The sequence below is a fragment of the Cucurbita pepo genome, chromosome LG10 (assembly GCF_002806865.2).
Source record: "Cucurbita pepo subsp. pepo cultivar mu-cu-16 chromosome LG10, ASM280686v2, whole genome shotgun sequence".
NCBI classification, from domain to species: Eukaryota; Viridiplantae; Streptophyta; class Magnoliopsida; order Cucurbitales; family Cucurbitaceae; genus Cucurbita; species Cucurbita pepo.
The window spans coordinates 108,438-126,801 of NC_036647.1; the positions used below are offsets into that span (position 1 = coordinate 108,438).

The 18,364-nt window shown below is 38.3% G+C and overlaps 2 protein-coding genes and 1 long non-coding RNA gene across 14 annotated transcripts in view; 2 read left to right on the top strand and 1 right to left on the bottom strand.

Moving 5' to 3' along the window:
• The window catches only part of LOC111804544, a 5,362-nt gene extending 1,168 nt beyond the window's left edge, over positions 1-4,194 (top strand). For 4 of the 12 annotated variants that reach the window (XR_002816526.1, XR_002816527.1, XR_002816530.1 and 1 more), the window contains 4 exons: positions 63-154; positions 383-625; positions 1,565-3,411; positions 3,934-4,194. This is a non-coding gene — a long non-coding RNA (uncharacterized LOC111804544). Of the gene's footprint in view, positions 1-62; positions 155-341; positions 626-1,564; positions 3,412-3,933 lie in introns of all 12 variants that reach the window. The other 8 variants (XR_002816532.1, XR_002816533.1, XR_002816534.1 and 5 more) reach the window with 7 other exon arrangements.
• A 1,130-nt stretch (positions 4,195-5,324) lies between these two features.
• LOC111803139 (protein CHROMATIN REMODELING 4-like) lies at positions 5,325-16,804 on the top strand. The gene is given in 13 exon segments (XM_023687423.1): positions 5,325-5,784; positions 6,152-6,264; positions 7,792-8,025; positions 8,346-8,447; positions 8,610-9,425; positions 9,619-9,726; positions 9,863-11,251; positions 11,254-12,660; positions 12,806-12,963; positions 13,064-13,178; positions 13,482-13,564; positions 13,831-14,467; positions 14,557-16,804. Coding segments are annotated over 11 exon segments (7,020 nt in total). The 5' UTR covers positions 5,325-5,784; positions 6,152-6,264; positions 7,792-7,806; the 3' UTR covers positions 16,543-16,804.
• An 834-nt stretch (positions 16,805-17,638) lies between these two features.
• Positions 17,639-18,010, bottom strand: LOC111803650. Its single transcript, XM_023688160.1, has one exon. The coding sequence runs from the start codon at positions 18,008-18,010 to the stop codon at positions 17,639-17,641; it is 372 nt and encodes a 123-aa protein (XP_023543928.1).
• Positions 18,011-18,364: the final 354 nt, after the last annotated feature.

Sequence of the window (18,364 nt, forward strand, 5' to 3'; positions counted from 1 at the left end):
TTTTTTTTTTTTTTTTTTTTTTTTTTTTTTTTTTTTTTTTTTTTTTTTTTTTTTTTTTTTAGTGAAGAATGATTAGACCTTTCTTTATTATTCGTGGAGATCAGGGACGACACCCTCCTGGATATTGGAACTCTCTCTTGGGCCGCGGTAACTTGTAAGTAATACTATTCTCTTTATAATTTCCCCTGCACTAGTTCTTTGAATTCCAGATGTTCTTAAAGCCATTAGACGCATTCGTGCATTTTATCTCATGGATGTTTTAATGAGACTTCAGTAAATTTTAACTACTTGAGAGGTTAGTTTAATTTTAGCTGCTTTATATCTTGAATCTCCTATTGCAGAGAGGGTGTCTGCAATAACCTTCGCGTCCCTTTTCTTTCAGTTCTTCATTTGCGGATGAACATCTCTTGCTTCAGCACATCGATACTATTACTATTTCACAGGTTAAGCAACATTAAGAAATGGAGAGTCACGAGAGGAGTAGTGTAGCGCAGGATGGTGATGCAGAACTATTATGTGTTGGTGACTTGCAGATGTAATCGGTTAAAGTAAAGGTTTCCATGAGATTGACTAAAGTGTCTGATCTGAAGGCTACTTGTCACCCATTCCTCTGGCTTGTGAGAAGGTGAGAATGGTTTCAATGATTTAGTAACAATGGTCGAAATTTGAGAACGTACGTTGGCCAAAACTTTTGTATGGGATGTGTACTTAAATTTTTGTAATCATATGCAAGTGTGTGGGAACAGATCATGGCTTTAGAGGTAGCATGTGTTTTAAAAATCCCACTATAACGCACGCGTTTAGGTGGGGCCTCTTGATTTATGTTTCTGTCGCTAGATTTTGAAAACTCATTCTTGTTTTATGTTTCTGTTGAAGCCACTTTGAACTCTGTCTTTTTTGGTCACCTTTAGGGACTTCTAAAAATTTAGAGAAGAGTTACTGATTTAAGTTCTATTTATATCTATCCTTCTAAACTTCTTGGGATATGGCATACAATGGAATTGAATGACAAACCAGTTCATAGAATCCTAGAAAGAAAAAGGTAATGAATACACAAAGATGTCCAGCCATACCTCATTCTTGTAAGCTCGAATATGGAGGAGTTACGCCATTTGACACCTAAAAAAAGATGGTTGGATTCGGTTACTCTAATGTTGAGGGAACTCCACTTCAATATATGAACCTACGAAATGTCACATGTGCAAGTTCAGGTACTTAATGTGCACGTGCATTTGGCTGGGCCACATATTGCACAGGGAGGACAGTTAACTGTACGTCACTATAGTATTGTCTTTTGTGAATTGGAATAGTATATTGCAGCTCATGTAGAAATTAGAAACTGAAGTGATTATCAAAAGTTATTAGTTTCAAGTTAAATCCCCTTCTTGCCCGAGTATTTATAATTCATATTCTTGATTCTCGATGAAGTTGTTAATGTTTTGGTGGGGATAGAGAGTCAGTCAATTGGTTGTATTTATTAATATTTTCTAAATTTATTTCCTTCGATTTTGAGAGCCCAGCCATCCTTTTCAGAACAACTGTCTGATGGGGGCTTTTTTTTCAGACAAATTTTCTAGGCCTGATGGACCTTCATCTGTCATTTTCAACTGGTCAAGCTGGTGACGTGCAAAATGGTTCTCTGGAGTAAATGTGAAGTTCAGATGAATTCTCAGTACCATTAACATGAGGGTTGAGATAGGTTCATTTATTCTTCGTCTTAGTTTATTGTTTTTTATTCACAAATCTGACCTGCCAGCTTCCGTAATCTGCGACTTTTCCATCATCTTCCTGAGGCGCATACTGGGTCAAAGTGGCGGTGAACGGAGGTACAATTATGACATATAGATTGCCTTACTTCCATTGTTCCATATTCTTATCTGGACCTGAAATTCATGTTTCAAGTCATAGTTCTAGTCTTACGTAAACAGTATACTGATTCTCTTTTGTTTTAGTTCTGTAACGTGTTTGAATTTTTTTTGGCAATATGCAACTTAATTGGCACGTATAAAACAATAGTCTTAGTATTATGGATATATTACTGGGTTGGAGTTCTTCTAGTCTTTTAGGTTGCCGCATCATCTGTATGTACTGATACTCTTGAGGTACTTTTTATTGGCTAGAATTTCTAGTTTTGTGCCACATACAGATGATGGCTGTATGGGGGGCCATTTTCGTCGTAGTATGAGGGCAACAGAATAGTAATTGCGACTTTTATTGGAATTATTTTACGAGAAAAGAATAAACCGACCTACTGCATATTTATTTGATTTCCAGTTTCAACATGACTTTTGGTAGATTTAATGACAAGAAAAACATCGATCTTTTATAAATCAAGCAAAGATAATACAACTAGTCGCTTTCACATCAGTTCATGTTTTTGTGATGGAATTATTAAAATTTTCTAGTGTTTTGGGATTGCCACGGAAGGATATAGTTTTCTTAGACAATATGTTGAGTTGTCTCTTCTAGGTAAATATTTTGGCTAATTGTGAGAAGCTGAGAACTATGTAATGCATTTTCTGTCATACCATCCTTTAGTTTTGGCTAAAAATATCCGGATCTTCTATGTTATACTCCAAAATACTTTCAGATGCATCATTTCTCGCAATTAAATATCAGTTGTACAAAGGAATCTGAAGTTAGATTCATGAATGATAAGTTTTGGACTTCTTAGTATGTTCCACCTCGGAGCAGCCCTGTGGTTTGATTTTCTGACAACCTAAATACCAGGTCTATATTTGTTAGATTTGCTACCCCACCCTGCTATTTAATTTTTTATTTAATTTTATTTTTGCTCTGTATTTTTCATGATCACAGGTGGTCAACAGAGCTCACTCTTGCCATTGCTATCAGTTACATTTATCCATAATCCTCGATCTTTCTGGTGCAAGAGTATATTATATATGCTCGTAGTTACAGAGAGGCAAATTTAAACGAGTTGAATTAGGCCTAGAGAGGAGTTGTGCCTAACCTAATGATTTGAATTTGGTTCGGGTTGATTGAAGTCAAGCTAATGGCAAAAGTTGATGAACCAACCTGACGTTGTTAGACTCGGGCCCAATCGACTTAAGTTGTATTCATAATGCACTTTTTAGGTTAGATTGTACTTTCAATTGTGGTCAAAATTAAGTTGACGTTCTAAATATTTTTAAAGGTTTTAAAAATCATTTCAAACAGGTTAAGAGATATAGTGTACTATATGTTGTCTGTCTCTTTCTTCCACATGTCAACTCAAGTCTCCTCGCAGCCCAGGAAAGCCACAGAACAAAGTGTTGATGCATTTTAATTAATCTACTTCTGTGAGGCTTTTGCAGGTATTAGTAATACTGTGGTGTACGTGCACAGGGCTAATGCATTGGTGCAAGAAATACCAATATGAACATAAAACAGTGCTATCAGCCATCAGTTCAGGTACTGTCACCACTCAATGCCCCCTTTCCCTTAATTCATCCAAAAACTTTAGAAGTGGTCCAACTTTGAAAAATATCAATCACTCGGCCTTCATAATTATTTAAATAGATACTAGTTTATAAAATTTATATTTATTTCCTTCCAATTTTTCGGATGTGATTTTCAATCTATGTTGAAAAAGCACTTGAATTCTTAATCAAATTATAAAAACAAATATAAGTTCTTAAAAACTATTTTCTTTTAGTTTTCAAAACTTGATTTGATAACAAAACATAGGTAAGAGGACTTAAGTGTTTGCTTAACAAATGGTTTGTGTATTACAATTACCAAATCAAATTGTTTGTGGTATTTGACTGTATATGATTTAATGTTTTGTTGAGTATAATATAATTCTATTTACTTTTATTGAATGTAGTTCAATAATCTGAGTGTTGTATTTGTACAAGTTAAAACATAGGTGTCCTTTGTGTAATATTATGTTAATTTCTACCAATTATAACTTGTTAAATGTTTTTATTGTAGGTTATAAGTAGTTGGAATGGGCTTTTGATGTGGTGGTGAGATTGAAGAAATGGGGGCCAGGGAAAGACTTGTAAGCTTTGTGAAATTGATGGAAACGTCATGCATTCGCAATAATTTGTTGAAATGGCAAATACCCAACTATTTCCAAACACTCACATCTATACTTATACCTATGCCTATGGTATGATTATTACAACTTATTTAGAAGCTCAATTAGAAGCTCAGAAGACTTTTAAGGTAAAAAAGTTATCTGCCTGAACATATTTCAACCGATCAAAATATATAGTCAATTGAGAGGTTAAAAGTTCGACTTCTCNTTTTTTTTTTTTTTTTTTTTTTTTTTTTTTTTTTTTTTTTTTTAAGAAATTGAAACATCTCGAAATGGAATCTGAGTGATATTATGACTGAAAGTAAGATACATTTTATGGTCAAGACTTAGAGGGTAGGTTGTTTCACAATTTACATCCCAACCAAGGATATTCTTTTTTCATTTTTCTGGAAGGAAATTCAAGCATGGAAACAATATAATATAATTGTTGACACAACCTAAGGGTTTTTTAGAGAGGGAAAAAAAAAAGACAGTTTCTTGAAAAGGTGTGCATAAATATATATATAAATGTAAATGTTTTTGTAATTAACGTAATAATTATTGTAAAAAATATATATATATGAATGGGATTGGTTAAAAATGTGAATTTATGGTTTATTTAATTCAACAATTATGGAAGGGAGAATCTATGTATCTTCCTTTAAATTTACATTTAACCTCATAAAATTAAAAAATAAAATGTGTGCATCTATTATTTTGATAAAGTGATAGGTTATAATTTATTATGAAACGCTTTGTTGATTTGATCACATATGGGTTGGTCCGACGTAATTAGAAAAAATGTTTCGAAAGTTTTGAAGGGAAGGCGTTGCCACATTTGATATGTAAAGCAAGATATTCGGAGGTAGATAAAAGGTATGATAGCAATCCAGATTGTGGCTAACTAATTTATATTTTGGGTAATAAGAGGAAGGCAAGTAAGTAGGCGGGATGTGTGTTCCGTGTTGATGCATGGGCAGAGATCAAAATTAGAGGCAATTTCATTAATTTCCAGGCCCATCATTAAGTAATATACAAATTCCCCCAACTTACGCCCCTTCTGCCGCCATGCAAACGGGATCCTCCTGCGAAATGCTTTAATGGCGGCCGCCTCTGCTTGAAACTGAATTGTTAAAATCATGAACAGAAGACGATCTGTTATTGAAGAGCGGCGATCGATTTGTTGAATGAGGAGGATGAGGCAGAAGAGAAGAGAAGAGAGAATAAAAGAAGAGAAGAGAAGAGAAGAGAAGTTCGTCTCTGGTTTGGGTTTCTTCTCTGTGTGGTTCGAGGAAGCGAGAGAGAGAGAGAGAGGGAATGGCGAGGAGGAAAAAGGAAAAGGAAAGTGGGCAAAGTGGTGGCTGAAGGCAAGTGCGTTAAGGCTGTATAGATGACACGTGGCGAGAATCCAGTGGATTGGGATTCCTGGGAGGCTTCAACAGCAACAACATCAACAGCAACAACAACCCAAAACCCAACACCAACGTATACAATCCACAATGTCAATCTCTCTCTCCTCTGCCATGTCAGAGTGTAACCCCGTCCTATGACCCCGGCGATTCCGTATTTGTGTGTGTGTGTGTATGTGCTTCTCTCTCTATTTATTCATCTGTCTCCCACATCTGTCTCTTTCATTCTTCTCTCTCCCCTTCTCTCATCCCCAACTCTTCGAGCCCTAACTCTCCAACCTCCTTTTGCCCCTTTACTCTCCTCCCCCCCTTAATCACATACTATCATGCTCTGTTTTCGCTTTTGATCCACAGGTATGCCTTCTACCCTTCTTAATTTTTCTGCCTTACTCTCTTTTTTCCTTAATTTACTCATCTATTATTGCCCAATATGCTTCGCTCTTTCTCAAATCCTGCAATTTCAGCTTACCCCATCTACCCTTTCCTCCCACTTTGTATACATGGACTCCTTGATTCCGCTAATGTTTTGTTCTTTAACTTTTGATTGTTGTTCCAACTTCATATTTTTGAAGGGTTTGGTAATTGGGTTCTTCACTATTGCATGATAATTGGTTACTCAATGGGGGTTTGGGGTTAAGTATGTTCATTTTAGTGCATGCCCAGGTTGCTCAACTTTTATCATCTTTTCAGTTTTGTCATTGTGGATACTCTGCATTTGCAGCATTGGGTGCTTCTCATATTCTGGGCTTCTGGTTTGCTCTTCTTGACAGTAACCTGTGTCAATGCAATAGTTGCTTCTCTTCTGGCTAATCTGCATATTGCTAATGTTACAATGTATGTGTTGATTTGTTCCCCACGCTCCATTTTGTTAATCTGCATATTGCTAAAACAAAAGATTTAATTTTCTGCTTAGCTAGCCTAGTCATGATCATCAACCGTGTTAGCATGCTAATGGGAATGGCACCTGCTTTACGTTTTTGTTCCCAGTACACACACATACTTCTGTTCAGGGAACTCTAAATCGCAGCGTATTAATTCTGGGTTGAACTAGTATCTTGAGGCCTCTTTCCAAGCATAAAACTCTTGGAGTAAATTTCTTGTAATAACTTCAGTTCCATTTGAGTTCACAGAGGTTGAGCTCTGTCGATGATTTGACTAGTGTTAAGCTCAAAGTAATAGTGGATTGCTGGATAATAGTATGCTTGTCTGCTTTGAGAGGGGAAGTTTCTCTTCTCATGGCTTGTTTAAATAACTTGGTTTATTCGTTTTGGATCTTTTGGGGTATAGATATTATCATGGTCAAAAGTTTGTTGGTAGATGGAAAGTGTGGGATTGATGGGTGTCCTTTGTTTTCAAGACTCAATCCCCGATCTTACTACATTACCATAAATCGGCTTAGTTGTTGGAGCACGTGAGAAGGGTAGAGGAACTTTAGGGAAATAAGTTTAATTCCTATGCTGGCCATATATCTAAGATAAAATCTTATGATTTTCTTGTTAGCTAAGAAGGATCAAACATTTTTCCCGCGGGATTAATTGAGTTACGTGGAAGCTAGCTTCGGTACTCACGTAATTCAAAAAAGAATCAATTGTCATACTAGTTGTGTGAAATTTCTGCTGATGGCTGTGGTATAATAGGCCTGATGATGAGAGCAAAAGATGCCCTTTTATGGGTGGTCGGCTAACTCTTGTCTGTTAGGTTTTGCTTTGCTTTACATTTTTAAGGTAGCTCAAGGGATTGGAAGAAAATCGGGAATTTCTTGCAAGATGAAGGAACGAGGGGTCATAGAGTGGATCAAAATTTAGCTGTTGGTTTTTAAGGATAAATGTGGATTTAAAATTGGTATTTATGAATGATTTTTTAAAATTGTCATACTTTTTTTTGGTTATGAATTAGGGCGTTTTTTAATTCGACTGATTAGAGGAAGTATGGATTCACGTAAATTAACGAATTAAAATGATGCAAGTACATCCGTTTGTTTGTATTAAAATGAAAGAGTGCCCTAAAAATAAATGCAAAAAGGAAGTATTACTTGGTCACATGTTCCGTTTTTTCATAAAAGAAAGTGATATTATGATAGTACGTGTAACTTATAATGGATAATATTGCTATTGTTTAAAAAATGGCTTTGGTATAGGTGGATATGGAAGGTGCATTCGTATCCTGCCCAAAATTGTTTCTTGTTTCTTCAACGAAAACTTTTATTTTTATATGAGAAAAAATATATTTTTGAAGTGTAAGAGACTATGTTTTCTAGATGCTCTGTCGAACATCAAATTTAAAGCGACTGCGCTTTCTAGATGCTCTGCCCTGGTTGACCTTTATGTCAACTCACGATGTGGTACCTGTATTTTTTTCAAGACGCAGGGTTAAGGGATGAATGAGGATGAATCATCGAGTAGTAAAGTTATTAGTAGAAACTGGGTCATGAAACGCAAAAGGAGAAAGCTTCCTTCTGCTACTGATCTTCACAACAAAAGGGATGACAGGTCACTTGCAATAGAATCCCCTAGAAGTATTTCTTTGGCTAAAGGGAAGGTGAAAAGTGAGGTACGTTGTGATCAGTTTTCATCCAAGAAGAAAGGAAATGATGGGGTGAGTAATGAGTTCTTTTTTCTGTCTAATTAGAATAGCTCTGATTAGTTTTTTGCTACAAGTCTTTTAATATAAGGTAATGTTCTAGCATGCGGGATAAATGGTTATCTTTAAACGATGATTAAATGATGATTACTGGGAGTATGAACCTTGAGTATACTGTCTCCATCTTTCCTTTTTAATGAAAAAGTTCTCTTGATTGTGAATTATTTTATGCCATTCAACTTTGTTCCTTATATTTTATGGTTAAATGCTAATATTAGGCAATAGATATGCACTTGCCTCTCCAAGTTGAATATGCTTATTATTTGTTGATCCAGTATTTCTTCGAATGCGTGGTCTGTGATCTTGGTGGGAACTTGTTATGCTGTGACAGCTGTCCAAGGACCTACCATCTTCAGTGTCTTAATCCACCCCTTAAGGTTTGTTGATTCAATCTTTAATTTGCTATTGGTACAGACATTTAGTCTTTCTCCTGCGGGCTTTACATTAAAATTAACTGTTTTTCCAAGATTGTCTATTTACATTGTAAAGATTTGCAATGCTCTGGTCTAACTTTTGCATGAATCTGATATTTATTGAAGCGTATCCCCATGGGTAAGTGGCATTGTCCAAGCTGCAATCAGAAGAATGATTTACCATTAGATGCCACAAGCTGTCTGGACACCATATCTAAGCGAGCAAGAACAAAAGTTGTTAGTACAAAATGCAAAAATGGAATCAAGTCTTCTGTCACTGAGAAAGTGTCCCGGATATTTGGAAGCTCCATTCTTGCCAAGAAGAGATCCTCCAGCAAGAGAAAATCAATCTTAGCTCATAAAGTGAAGACTTTAGCTAGGAAATCAGCCACCTCCAGTATGGACTTGTCTTGTAATGCCAAGCCAATTCATCCATCAGATGGTAATACTGTTGCAAGTGTTTCTTCTCCTGCCAATATTGATGATGAAAAGGTATGCAATGCATCCCAATCAGACTCTCAAATGGAAGAAAAGTCGGTTCCTGCTGTTACGGAGATTTCACCTCACTCAAAAGCTGAAAAATTAGAACCATGTGATGAAGTTCCTGATAAAAATCTTGATATTCTTGAGAACAAGATTGGAATTTCTTGTGAGGATGCATCTCCGAGTAAGAACCTTGTTCTTGCAGTTACTGCTGCGGGGAAGGAGACTAGGAAAAGGAAAAAGAAGTTTAATAAAGATGTTGGTCAAAAGAAGCATAAGACTGGAAAGGCAACGTGTGTAACTAGCACTTCAAAAAAACTTGGATGCAAAGTAGAAGCTCCTAGTCCTGGAAATAGTAAATCCGTACGGAAACAGAAACATGTTGACCATGAGATACCTACTTCCTCTTCGAAGGAAGAGGTTGGGACCAAGAACACAGATCTTGAGGGAAAAGATGAGGTACCTTCAATACTTCCATTGTTTCATTTGTGCTTCTTGGGATGTGAATGCATGAATTATAAGTTTACTGGAGTTTGACATTTTTCTGCTCTCTTGTACCTACGTTCATACTTCTTTTCCCCTGAAGTGAACCGATTGTGTTTTTCTGTCAAATGATTTGTAATACGGGAGTGATCACATTTTCTTAATGCAGAAACCCCCTGTTGAAGACAGAGATAAGTTGGTCGAGCTTGATAAAGTATCAAGTCATGTCGATGGCATGTTGGTATGTGAAATTGGACTGGATGGTGAGACGTTACAGGTAAATGATTATGCTACTAAAAGTGAAATTCTATATGTTTCAATGGCAGACATTTCTCGTCTCTTTTAGGTTTCTTAGGTAACAAACTGACAATGCTCTCACTGTTTGTTTTTCCTTTTCTGGGTTAACATCTCAGGTTGATCGAGTTTTAGGGTGTCGTGTTCAAGGTAATAGTAAGGAATCCTCATATTTACCTGAGATTGTGATTAATGACCATCCTGACGACCTTCTAAATCCAGAAGAAGCCAGAGAAATTGGAGATAAATCGGCATTTGATGATGTTTTAGATGTTGGAACAGAAAATGTTATCAAGGATCAAGAGAATGTAGGTCCAAGTGTTGATATGGAAGAAAGCTTGAAAAATGATACAAAGGTAGATAAGTTACAGGTATATAGAAGATCTGTGAACAAAGAATCAAGAAAAGGTAAGGCCCTGGATGTGTCGAGCAAGGGAAATATTGATTGCTGTACTACAGCGTTGAATAGTGAAAATCGAGATGAATCTTCTATAACGTTAGAAGAACAGGATAGAACAATGGAAAATAACATCTCAGAGGAGAATGTTGGCATTAGCTTGAGAAGTTCTAATGGAAATGATGTTCTTAAAGTGTGTGAAACGGTTGCTTCTTTTGAAACCAATAATATAACAGAAGGTGATACAGCAGTAATAGGTATCAGGAGCTGTGTGGAGAATAAAATAGAAGATTCCTTGTTACCTGATACTGCTTGTAGGAATGCTGAGACCATACATTATGAATTTCTAGTGAAGTGGGTTGGTAGGTCTCATATCCATAACACCTGGATTTCTGAGTCTCATCTGAAAGTTTTAGCAAAGAGAAAACTTGAAAATTACAAGGCAAAATATGGGACTGCTGTCATTAATATATGTGAGGATCGATGGAAGCAGCCCCAGCGAGTTATTTCTCTCCGTTCTTGCAAAGATGGTGGTCTTGAAGCATTTATAAAATGGAGTGGCCTTCCTTACGATGAATGCACTTGGGAAAAATTAGAAGAATCTGTTCTAAAAGAATCTCAACATCTGATCCAATTGTTCAATGACTTTGAGCAGCAAACAATTGAAAAGGACTCTTCAAAGGAAATTTTACCTAAGAAATATGGCGACTCACAGTTTGAGATAGCTACTCTTACTGAGCAACCTAAGGAACTCCAAGGGGGTTCATTGTTTCCTCATCAACTTGAAGCTCTCAACTGGTTGAGGAAATGCTGGTACAAGTCAAAAAATGTAATCCTTGCTGATGAGATGGGACTTGGAAAAACAGTATCAGCTTGTGCTTTTATTTCATCATTATATTCCGAGTTTAAAGCTAGACTCCCTTGCTTAGTTTTGGTCCCACTCTCCACAATGCCTAATTGGCTTTCTGAATTTGCTTTATGGGCCCCAAACTTGAATGTTGTGGAGTACCACGGTGGTGCGAAGGCAAGAGCAACTATCCGTCAATACGAATGGCATGCCAGCAATCCGAGTCAGTCGAATAAGAAAACCGAATCCTTTAAATTTAATGTTCTTTTGACTACATATGAAATGGTTCTTNTCTTTTGACTACGTATGAAATGGTTCTAGTTGATTCTTCTTATCTTCGTGGGGTTCCCTGGGAAGTACTTGTGGTAGATGAAGGCCACCGTTTGAAGAATTCTGGAAGTAAGCTTTTCAGCTTGCTTAATACGTTTTCTTTCCAACATCGTGTTCTGTTGACTGGTACACCTCTGCAAAACAACCTCGGTGAGATGTATAACTTACTTAACTTCTTGCAGCCAGCTTCATTTCCTTCTTTATCTTCATTTGAGGAGAAGTTTAATGACCTTACAACTGCCGAAAAGGTGGAAGAACTGAAAAAACTTGTTGCTCCACATATGCTTCGAAGGCTTAAAAAAGATGCGATGCAAAATATTCCTCCTAAGACGGAAAGAATGGTTCCCGTTGAGCTATCATCTATCCAAGCTGAATATTATCGTGCGATGCTGACAAAAAACTATCAGCTACTACGAAATATTGGGAAGGGTGTTGCACAACAGTCCATGCTAAATATTGTGATGCAATTACGGAAAGTCTGCAATCACCCATATCTTATACCAGGCACCGAACCTGAATCTGGTTCTGTAGAGTTCCTTCATGAAATGCGGATAAAAGCTTCAGCCAAGTTGACGTTGTTGCATTCAATGCTCAAAATTTTACATAAGGAGGGTCATAGAGTTCTACTATTTTCCCAGATGACTAAGCTTCTTGATATCCTCGAAGATTACTTGACCATAGAATTTGGGCCTAAGACATTTGAGAGAGTAGATGGCTCTGTTTCAGTGGGAGATCGTCAAGCTGCAATTACACGCTTTAACCAAGATAAGAGTCGATTTGTTTTTCTATTATCAACACGCTCTTGTGGCCTTGGTATTAACTTGGCAACTGCTGACACTGTTATTATTTATGATTCTGATTTTAATCCGCATGCGGATATCCAAGCTATGAATCGAGCACATCGAATTGGTCAGTCGAATAGACTTTTGGTATACCGACTTGTAGTTCGTGCTAGTGTTGAAGAACGCATTTTGCAGCTTGCTAAGAAGAAATTGATGCTTGATCAGCTTTTTGTAAACAAGTCAGGATCCCAAAAGGAAGTAGAAGATATTTTGAAATGGGGTACAGAAGAATTATTTAGCGATTCAACCATCAGTAGTGGGAAGGACGCAGTTGAAAATAGTAATAGCAAGGATGAGGCGGTGACAGATATGGAGCATAAGCATAAGAAGAGGACTGGTTCCCTGGGGGACGTCTACAAGGATAAATGTACAGATAGTGGCAATAAGATTGTTTGGGATGAAAATGCAATTTTGAGACTGCTAGACCGTTCGAACCTTCAATCTGACGCAACTGAAACTGCTGAAGCTGATACAGAGAACGACATGCTCGGCACCGTGAAGGTTATAATTTTTCTTATACTAGCTAAATTTTATAGCAATTCGTAGCACGAACATAATAGATTGATATTTATTTTTGGCTTAAAAAATTCCGAGTCTATAATTGTTCTGTTGTTAATTAGAAATTCCCAATTTGTATTCCCATTAGTCGGTCGATTGGAATGATGAACCAGCAGAAGAACAAGGTGGAGCGGAATCACCGATTGGCGTAACCGATGATATTTGTGCACAAAATTCAGAAAGGAAAGAGGATATTGGGTTGATAGTTGCTGAGGAAAATGAATGGGACAGACTTTTGCGGATCAGGTAAAACTTGTTTGCCTGTTATTAGTATGAGCTCACTTGATTTGTTATATAGTGATGGAAGATGATAAGTTGTGTTAACCGTTGCTTGTTCGGAATATAGATGGGAGAAGTATCAGAGTGAGGAGGAAGCAGCTCTTGGGCGTGGGAAACGCCTCCGTAAAGCTGTTTCTTACAGGGAAGCATATGCTCCTCATCCTAGTGAAACATTGAGTGAGGTACTTCCATATCCCTGGTTTCTATTAACCGCTTCTTTTTAGTGTGTGCAGTATCCATTTATAGACATCCCTGATTTGTATTAACATTATACTTCCAAATACCAACCTATTCAACCCTCTCCTCCAAGGAGATTAAGTCATACAACAATTTTCTGATTTTTTTTCAAATAAGTTAAAACGGAGGGAGGTTGAGCGATTTGCAACAAGCTTCCATACATCTCAAAATGATCTTTTTGAGTGATTTACACTGTTTTGTCATCTACACAATGTGTATTAATCATCATTGTTAATTTGTGAAAGCAGAGTGGGGGTGAAGAAGAAAAAGAACCGGAACCAGAGCCAGAGAGGGAATATACTCCAGCAGGACGAGCTTTAAAAGAAAAATAGTAAGTTCAACATTTTCAACAATTCTTACCTGTCTCATTGTTCTTATCTTGTGAAGGGAAAATATAGTATGAAACATTATTCTCTTAATAGGAACTCTATTGTAATCCATTTCAATCTTTGATTATTCAATAAAACAGGCTCGTTACTTCATAGATACGTAACCCCGGTAGAGCAGAATTTTACGCTTTTATGTACTACTTTATTCTTACAAAAAAAATACTTACAAATTTGACTTTGTATATATTCCTTTTATTTTGATGAACAGTACTAAGCTACGAGCTAGACAGAAAGAACGGCTTGCTAAAAGAAACGCATTGGAAGAGTCCTTCTCTCGTGAGGGAGTGACTCTACATGGGTCACTTCCTTATCCACAGTGTCCTCACACCAATGCAGCCGCTCCAGATCAAGCAGCAGGATCATTGGAAACTAATAAAGACAGGACTTCAGTATTTGACTTGGAGGATGACAAACTTGTTCACTCAGCAGATGCTCCAAAGACCCGGATCGATTCAACCTTGAGGCTGGGAAGAATTTCAAGGCATAAAATTAGCAATCATTTAGATCTTGCTGTTGGTCCATTAGGCTATTCGTCTCCTGATAATTGTCTACCAAGTCAACATTTTCCGGGCACCAGTCATGCAAACTCAGTCCCGATCAACTTGTTGCCGGTCCTTGGACTTTGTGCCCCCAATGCTAATCAGCTAGAGACATCACGTAAGAACTTGTCGAGATCAAATGGTAAGCAGAGCCGAACAGGAGCTGGACCTGATTTTCCATTTAAGTTATCTCCCAGTTCTGGAACTTTAAGTGGCACTGATATCGGTGGTGCTGAGGCTGTGCCAGACAAGGAATTGGCAGCTGCATCAGCAGAACGCGTGCACAGCCATCTTTTATTTGCTCAGGTAAATTTCCTATTAAGATGGATGCCTTTCTCTGTTAACTATTACTTCAGAATTTCCTGTTATTCAATAAGTCTATTTCTGGTTTACAGGAAAGGATGACACCACCCAATTTTCCGTTTGACGAGAAAATGCTGCCCAGATATCCAATTCCATCGAAGAACATGCCAAGTGCACGGCTTGACTTCTTATCAAATTTGTCCCTGGATAGCAGAGTTGAAGCTGTTAATGGTTGTCTTCCAACTATACCTTTGCTGCCTAATTTAAAGCTTCCTCCTCTAGATGTTATTAGGGGCAATCAACAAGATGAGGAAACTCCCTCCTTGGGTATGGGACGAATGCTTCCTTCATTCTCTGCATTTCCTGAGAATCATAGGAAAGTGCTCGAAAACATAATGATAAGGACTGGGTCGGCATCAGGCAGCTACTTCAGAAGAAAACCAAAAGCAGACGGTTGGTCAGAAGATGAACTTGATTTTCTGTGGATTGGTGTTCGTAGGCATGGAAAGGGAAACTGGGACGCCATGCTTAAAGATCCTAGACTGAAATTCTCGAGGTACAAAACTTCAGAAGATTTGTCATCCAGGTGGGAGGAGGAGCAACTAAAGATTTTAGATGGGTCAGCTTCTCAGGTGCCAAAATCAGCTAAGCACAGTAAATTACAGAAATCTCCTCCGTTTCCAAGTCTCCCTGATGGGATGATGACGCGGGCTCTGCATGGAAGTAGACTAGTTACAGGACCAAAGTTTCATACCCATCTAACAGATATTAAACTGGGTCTTGGTGATCTTGTTCCTAACCTTCCTCGATTTGAACCATCAGATCAACATGGTCTACAAAGTGAGCAATTTGCAAACATACCAACCTGGAACCATCACACATATTTTCCGGGAGAATCTTCAGCCGGAGTTTCTGATCGATCAGGGACTAATTCAACCATGCCTGTTGAAAACCCTTTTATGTTCAATCCCTTGGGAACGAATCACTTAGGTTCCTTGGGTTTAAACGGCTCCCGTAGCTTTGATACACAGGCAAAGGAGAATAACGAACCTGCTCTCGATAGCTACGGGAAGTTGCCTAGTCTTTTGGATAGGTCTTTGAAACTATTTCATGAATCACCTAGCAACTTGGAAAATGGTTCAGGACTTCTGCCTGATCATCCCAGCAAGGGGCTCAGTGTAGCAAATTCCAAAGAAGAAGTAACGGATAGCAATTCTTCAAAGGACAAACTACCTCATTGGCTCAGGGAAGCTGTAAATGTTTCTTCAAAGCCTCTAGACCCTAACCTGCCTCCCACTGTGTCAGCGGTTGCACAATCAGTTCGCTTGCTATATGGGGAGGACAAGTTTATTAGCATTCCCCCATTTGTAAACCCAGGTCCACCTCCCTCTTTACCCAAAGATCCAAGACGGGCTCTAAAGAAGAAAAGAAAACGGAAATCGGTTATTTTGAGACACTCTCCAGCTGACGTTGTAGGAAGCAGCAGCCAGCAGGAGGAGCTTGAAGAGAGCCCTGCCCATGGAGATGCTACTGTTTCTTGCTCCATCTCATTGGCCTCGCCGCATGCCATGCATCCACAGCCACAGGAAGTGGCAGGAACTTCAAGGCTTCCAGGTCTGGAATCTGACCGCAGCATGCCTGCTCTGAACTTGAACATGAATCCATCATCCTCATCTCTGCACACGAACCAGCAGAAGAAAACAAGCATGAGCTTATCCCCATCCCCAGAGGTTCTTCAGTTAGTTGCTTCTTGCGTCACTCCGGGTTCACATATGGCATCTGTATCAGGGAAGTTGAACTCAAGTATCCTTGAAAAGCAGCTCCCACCATCAACTTCCCATGACCCAGATGATGATTTGTTGGGTTCTAAAGGTTCGTCAGGAAAAAGGAAAAAACAGAGGTTGTCATTCAGTTCATTAGATGTGTACCATCAAGATAAAGCCGATTCCCCTGGAAGCAACGACTCGAGTAAGACACAATCAGACCCCTCACGAAGCAAAAGAGCTGATGGGGAAGGGGAAGAAATATCGTCTGAAGGGACCGTCTCGGATTGTCATGAAAGTGACCAAGAACTATAGTTGTAATAAGAACGTGTAACAGTATAGTCATTTTTTAGTGGTGCGCGAGGCTGTATGTCAATGTGCTTGAATTTTTGTAGGCATTCCCCAATGAGTTAAATGCATTGGTAAATGTAGGGTTATTATTAGAATATGTTATCTTGTGTAAAGCTTTTTTGAAGAGAAATGTCAAATATAGTTCTCTCTTTGGGTATTCCTCGTGTTGTGGACCTGTAATAACCTTCACATTCTTTTGTCTGATCCATATCTGATTCTTGCCTCACAAGTTTGAAGCAAATGTGTTAAACATTCAGCTCAACCGAACCAAAAGCACTTACTTGTACTTTGTTGAGTTTGTGTAAATTCGTAGCCTTGGCCGAACCATTTACTCCAAAGCTATACTGTAAATCTAATTCATTTCCTTTCTTGGATATCAAATATGCTATCGAGGTACTTTCTAGTGGTGATCTCTTAGGAGATTTTCTTATTTGACTGACCACTTCGAAAGGAAGAAAAGTTATCAAGAGACAGCCTGTGTGCATAGCTCATTCCGAGCACAAGTCATGAAGTCAAGCCGTTTGTGCCATAAAACTAATGTATTGTACATTTGCTACCATTCATTACGGAGTTTTGTCTGCCAAAATGGTACAAGTTTTCACATGCCACTCCACTTTGCTCTCTGCTACATTTTCAGTTCTCAAAAAGAAAAAGGAAACTAATTCCCCTTTCTCAGTTAAACCAATGCTCAGTTTTTTATTTTTTGAAGAAAAAGATTGTGAAGCAAAAGTGACATGATCATAATTGGAACTCTGACAAATTTTGATTCTTCCCTCTATCATTCCTTTATCCATCCATCACTTTTTCCCTACGATTTTCATGTGAACACATCATACGATCCTGACACTCTTTAAGCCATAATTATTGGTTCGATTATTCCACGAGAAAACAAGAGTATGAAATAAAAATGATCTAAACTCGATCTCAATGTGCTTTTTCCCTCTCTGAAAGTCTTGAACCGTATATATTTATATATATAATCAAAATCAACCTGATGTAGCAGACAAGTTAAAGGTCGATAAAGAAAGGGGAAAGAAAAATGCTAGGGATAGAGATCGCGCTAGCGAGAAGTAGTGACTGTTACAACAGGAGCAGAATGAGAAACATTTCCTGGATTGGACGCGAATCTGGATGAGAAAGCGCAGTACTGATAGTAATGTTCATCTAACAAGCCTCCGCAGCCGCTGGTGTCGAAGTTGAGAGAGTAGCTCAAAGGATCGTAGCGGCATTGGAAGGTGCTGCTGCTCTCTCCAGCGGTGCTACGGAGTACTCTGCTGCGTTTCTTCAGTTTGCGCAACAGTTTGGCGAAGCAGTTGCAGTTGGAGGAGGAGGCCTTCCTGGCGAGCGAAGTCGCAGTTACGGCGGCGGAGGAGGATGTGCAAGTTTTGGCGCCGGCGGAGGCGTTGTTCTTCGGCCACCAGAGAAGCCACATTTGCGAGATGTGAGTTGAAGTTGCAGAGCAAAGAGCGGCGAAATGTGGAAAGCGGAAGGCGATGGAGATGGAGACAGTTAGAGGGCACTGTGAGTTTAAAGTCTTGCTTAGTTAATTTATATAGGGAAGTCGGCAGGTGTATTTCACGCGCTATCAATGCGCGTGAAGATGAACTCTATCCTTGGATCTCAGCGTGGTTATCAAAGATTAAAGAAGGAGAATAAGGGAAGCCGTTCTTACTTTCTAGTAAGTCATGCGTCCTCCACGTGATCCAGCATTGATAAACCCTAATTGTCTTTTTGATATATATATATATATATATATATATATATATATATATATATATATATATAT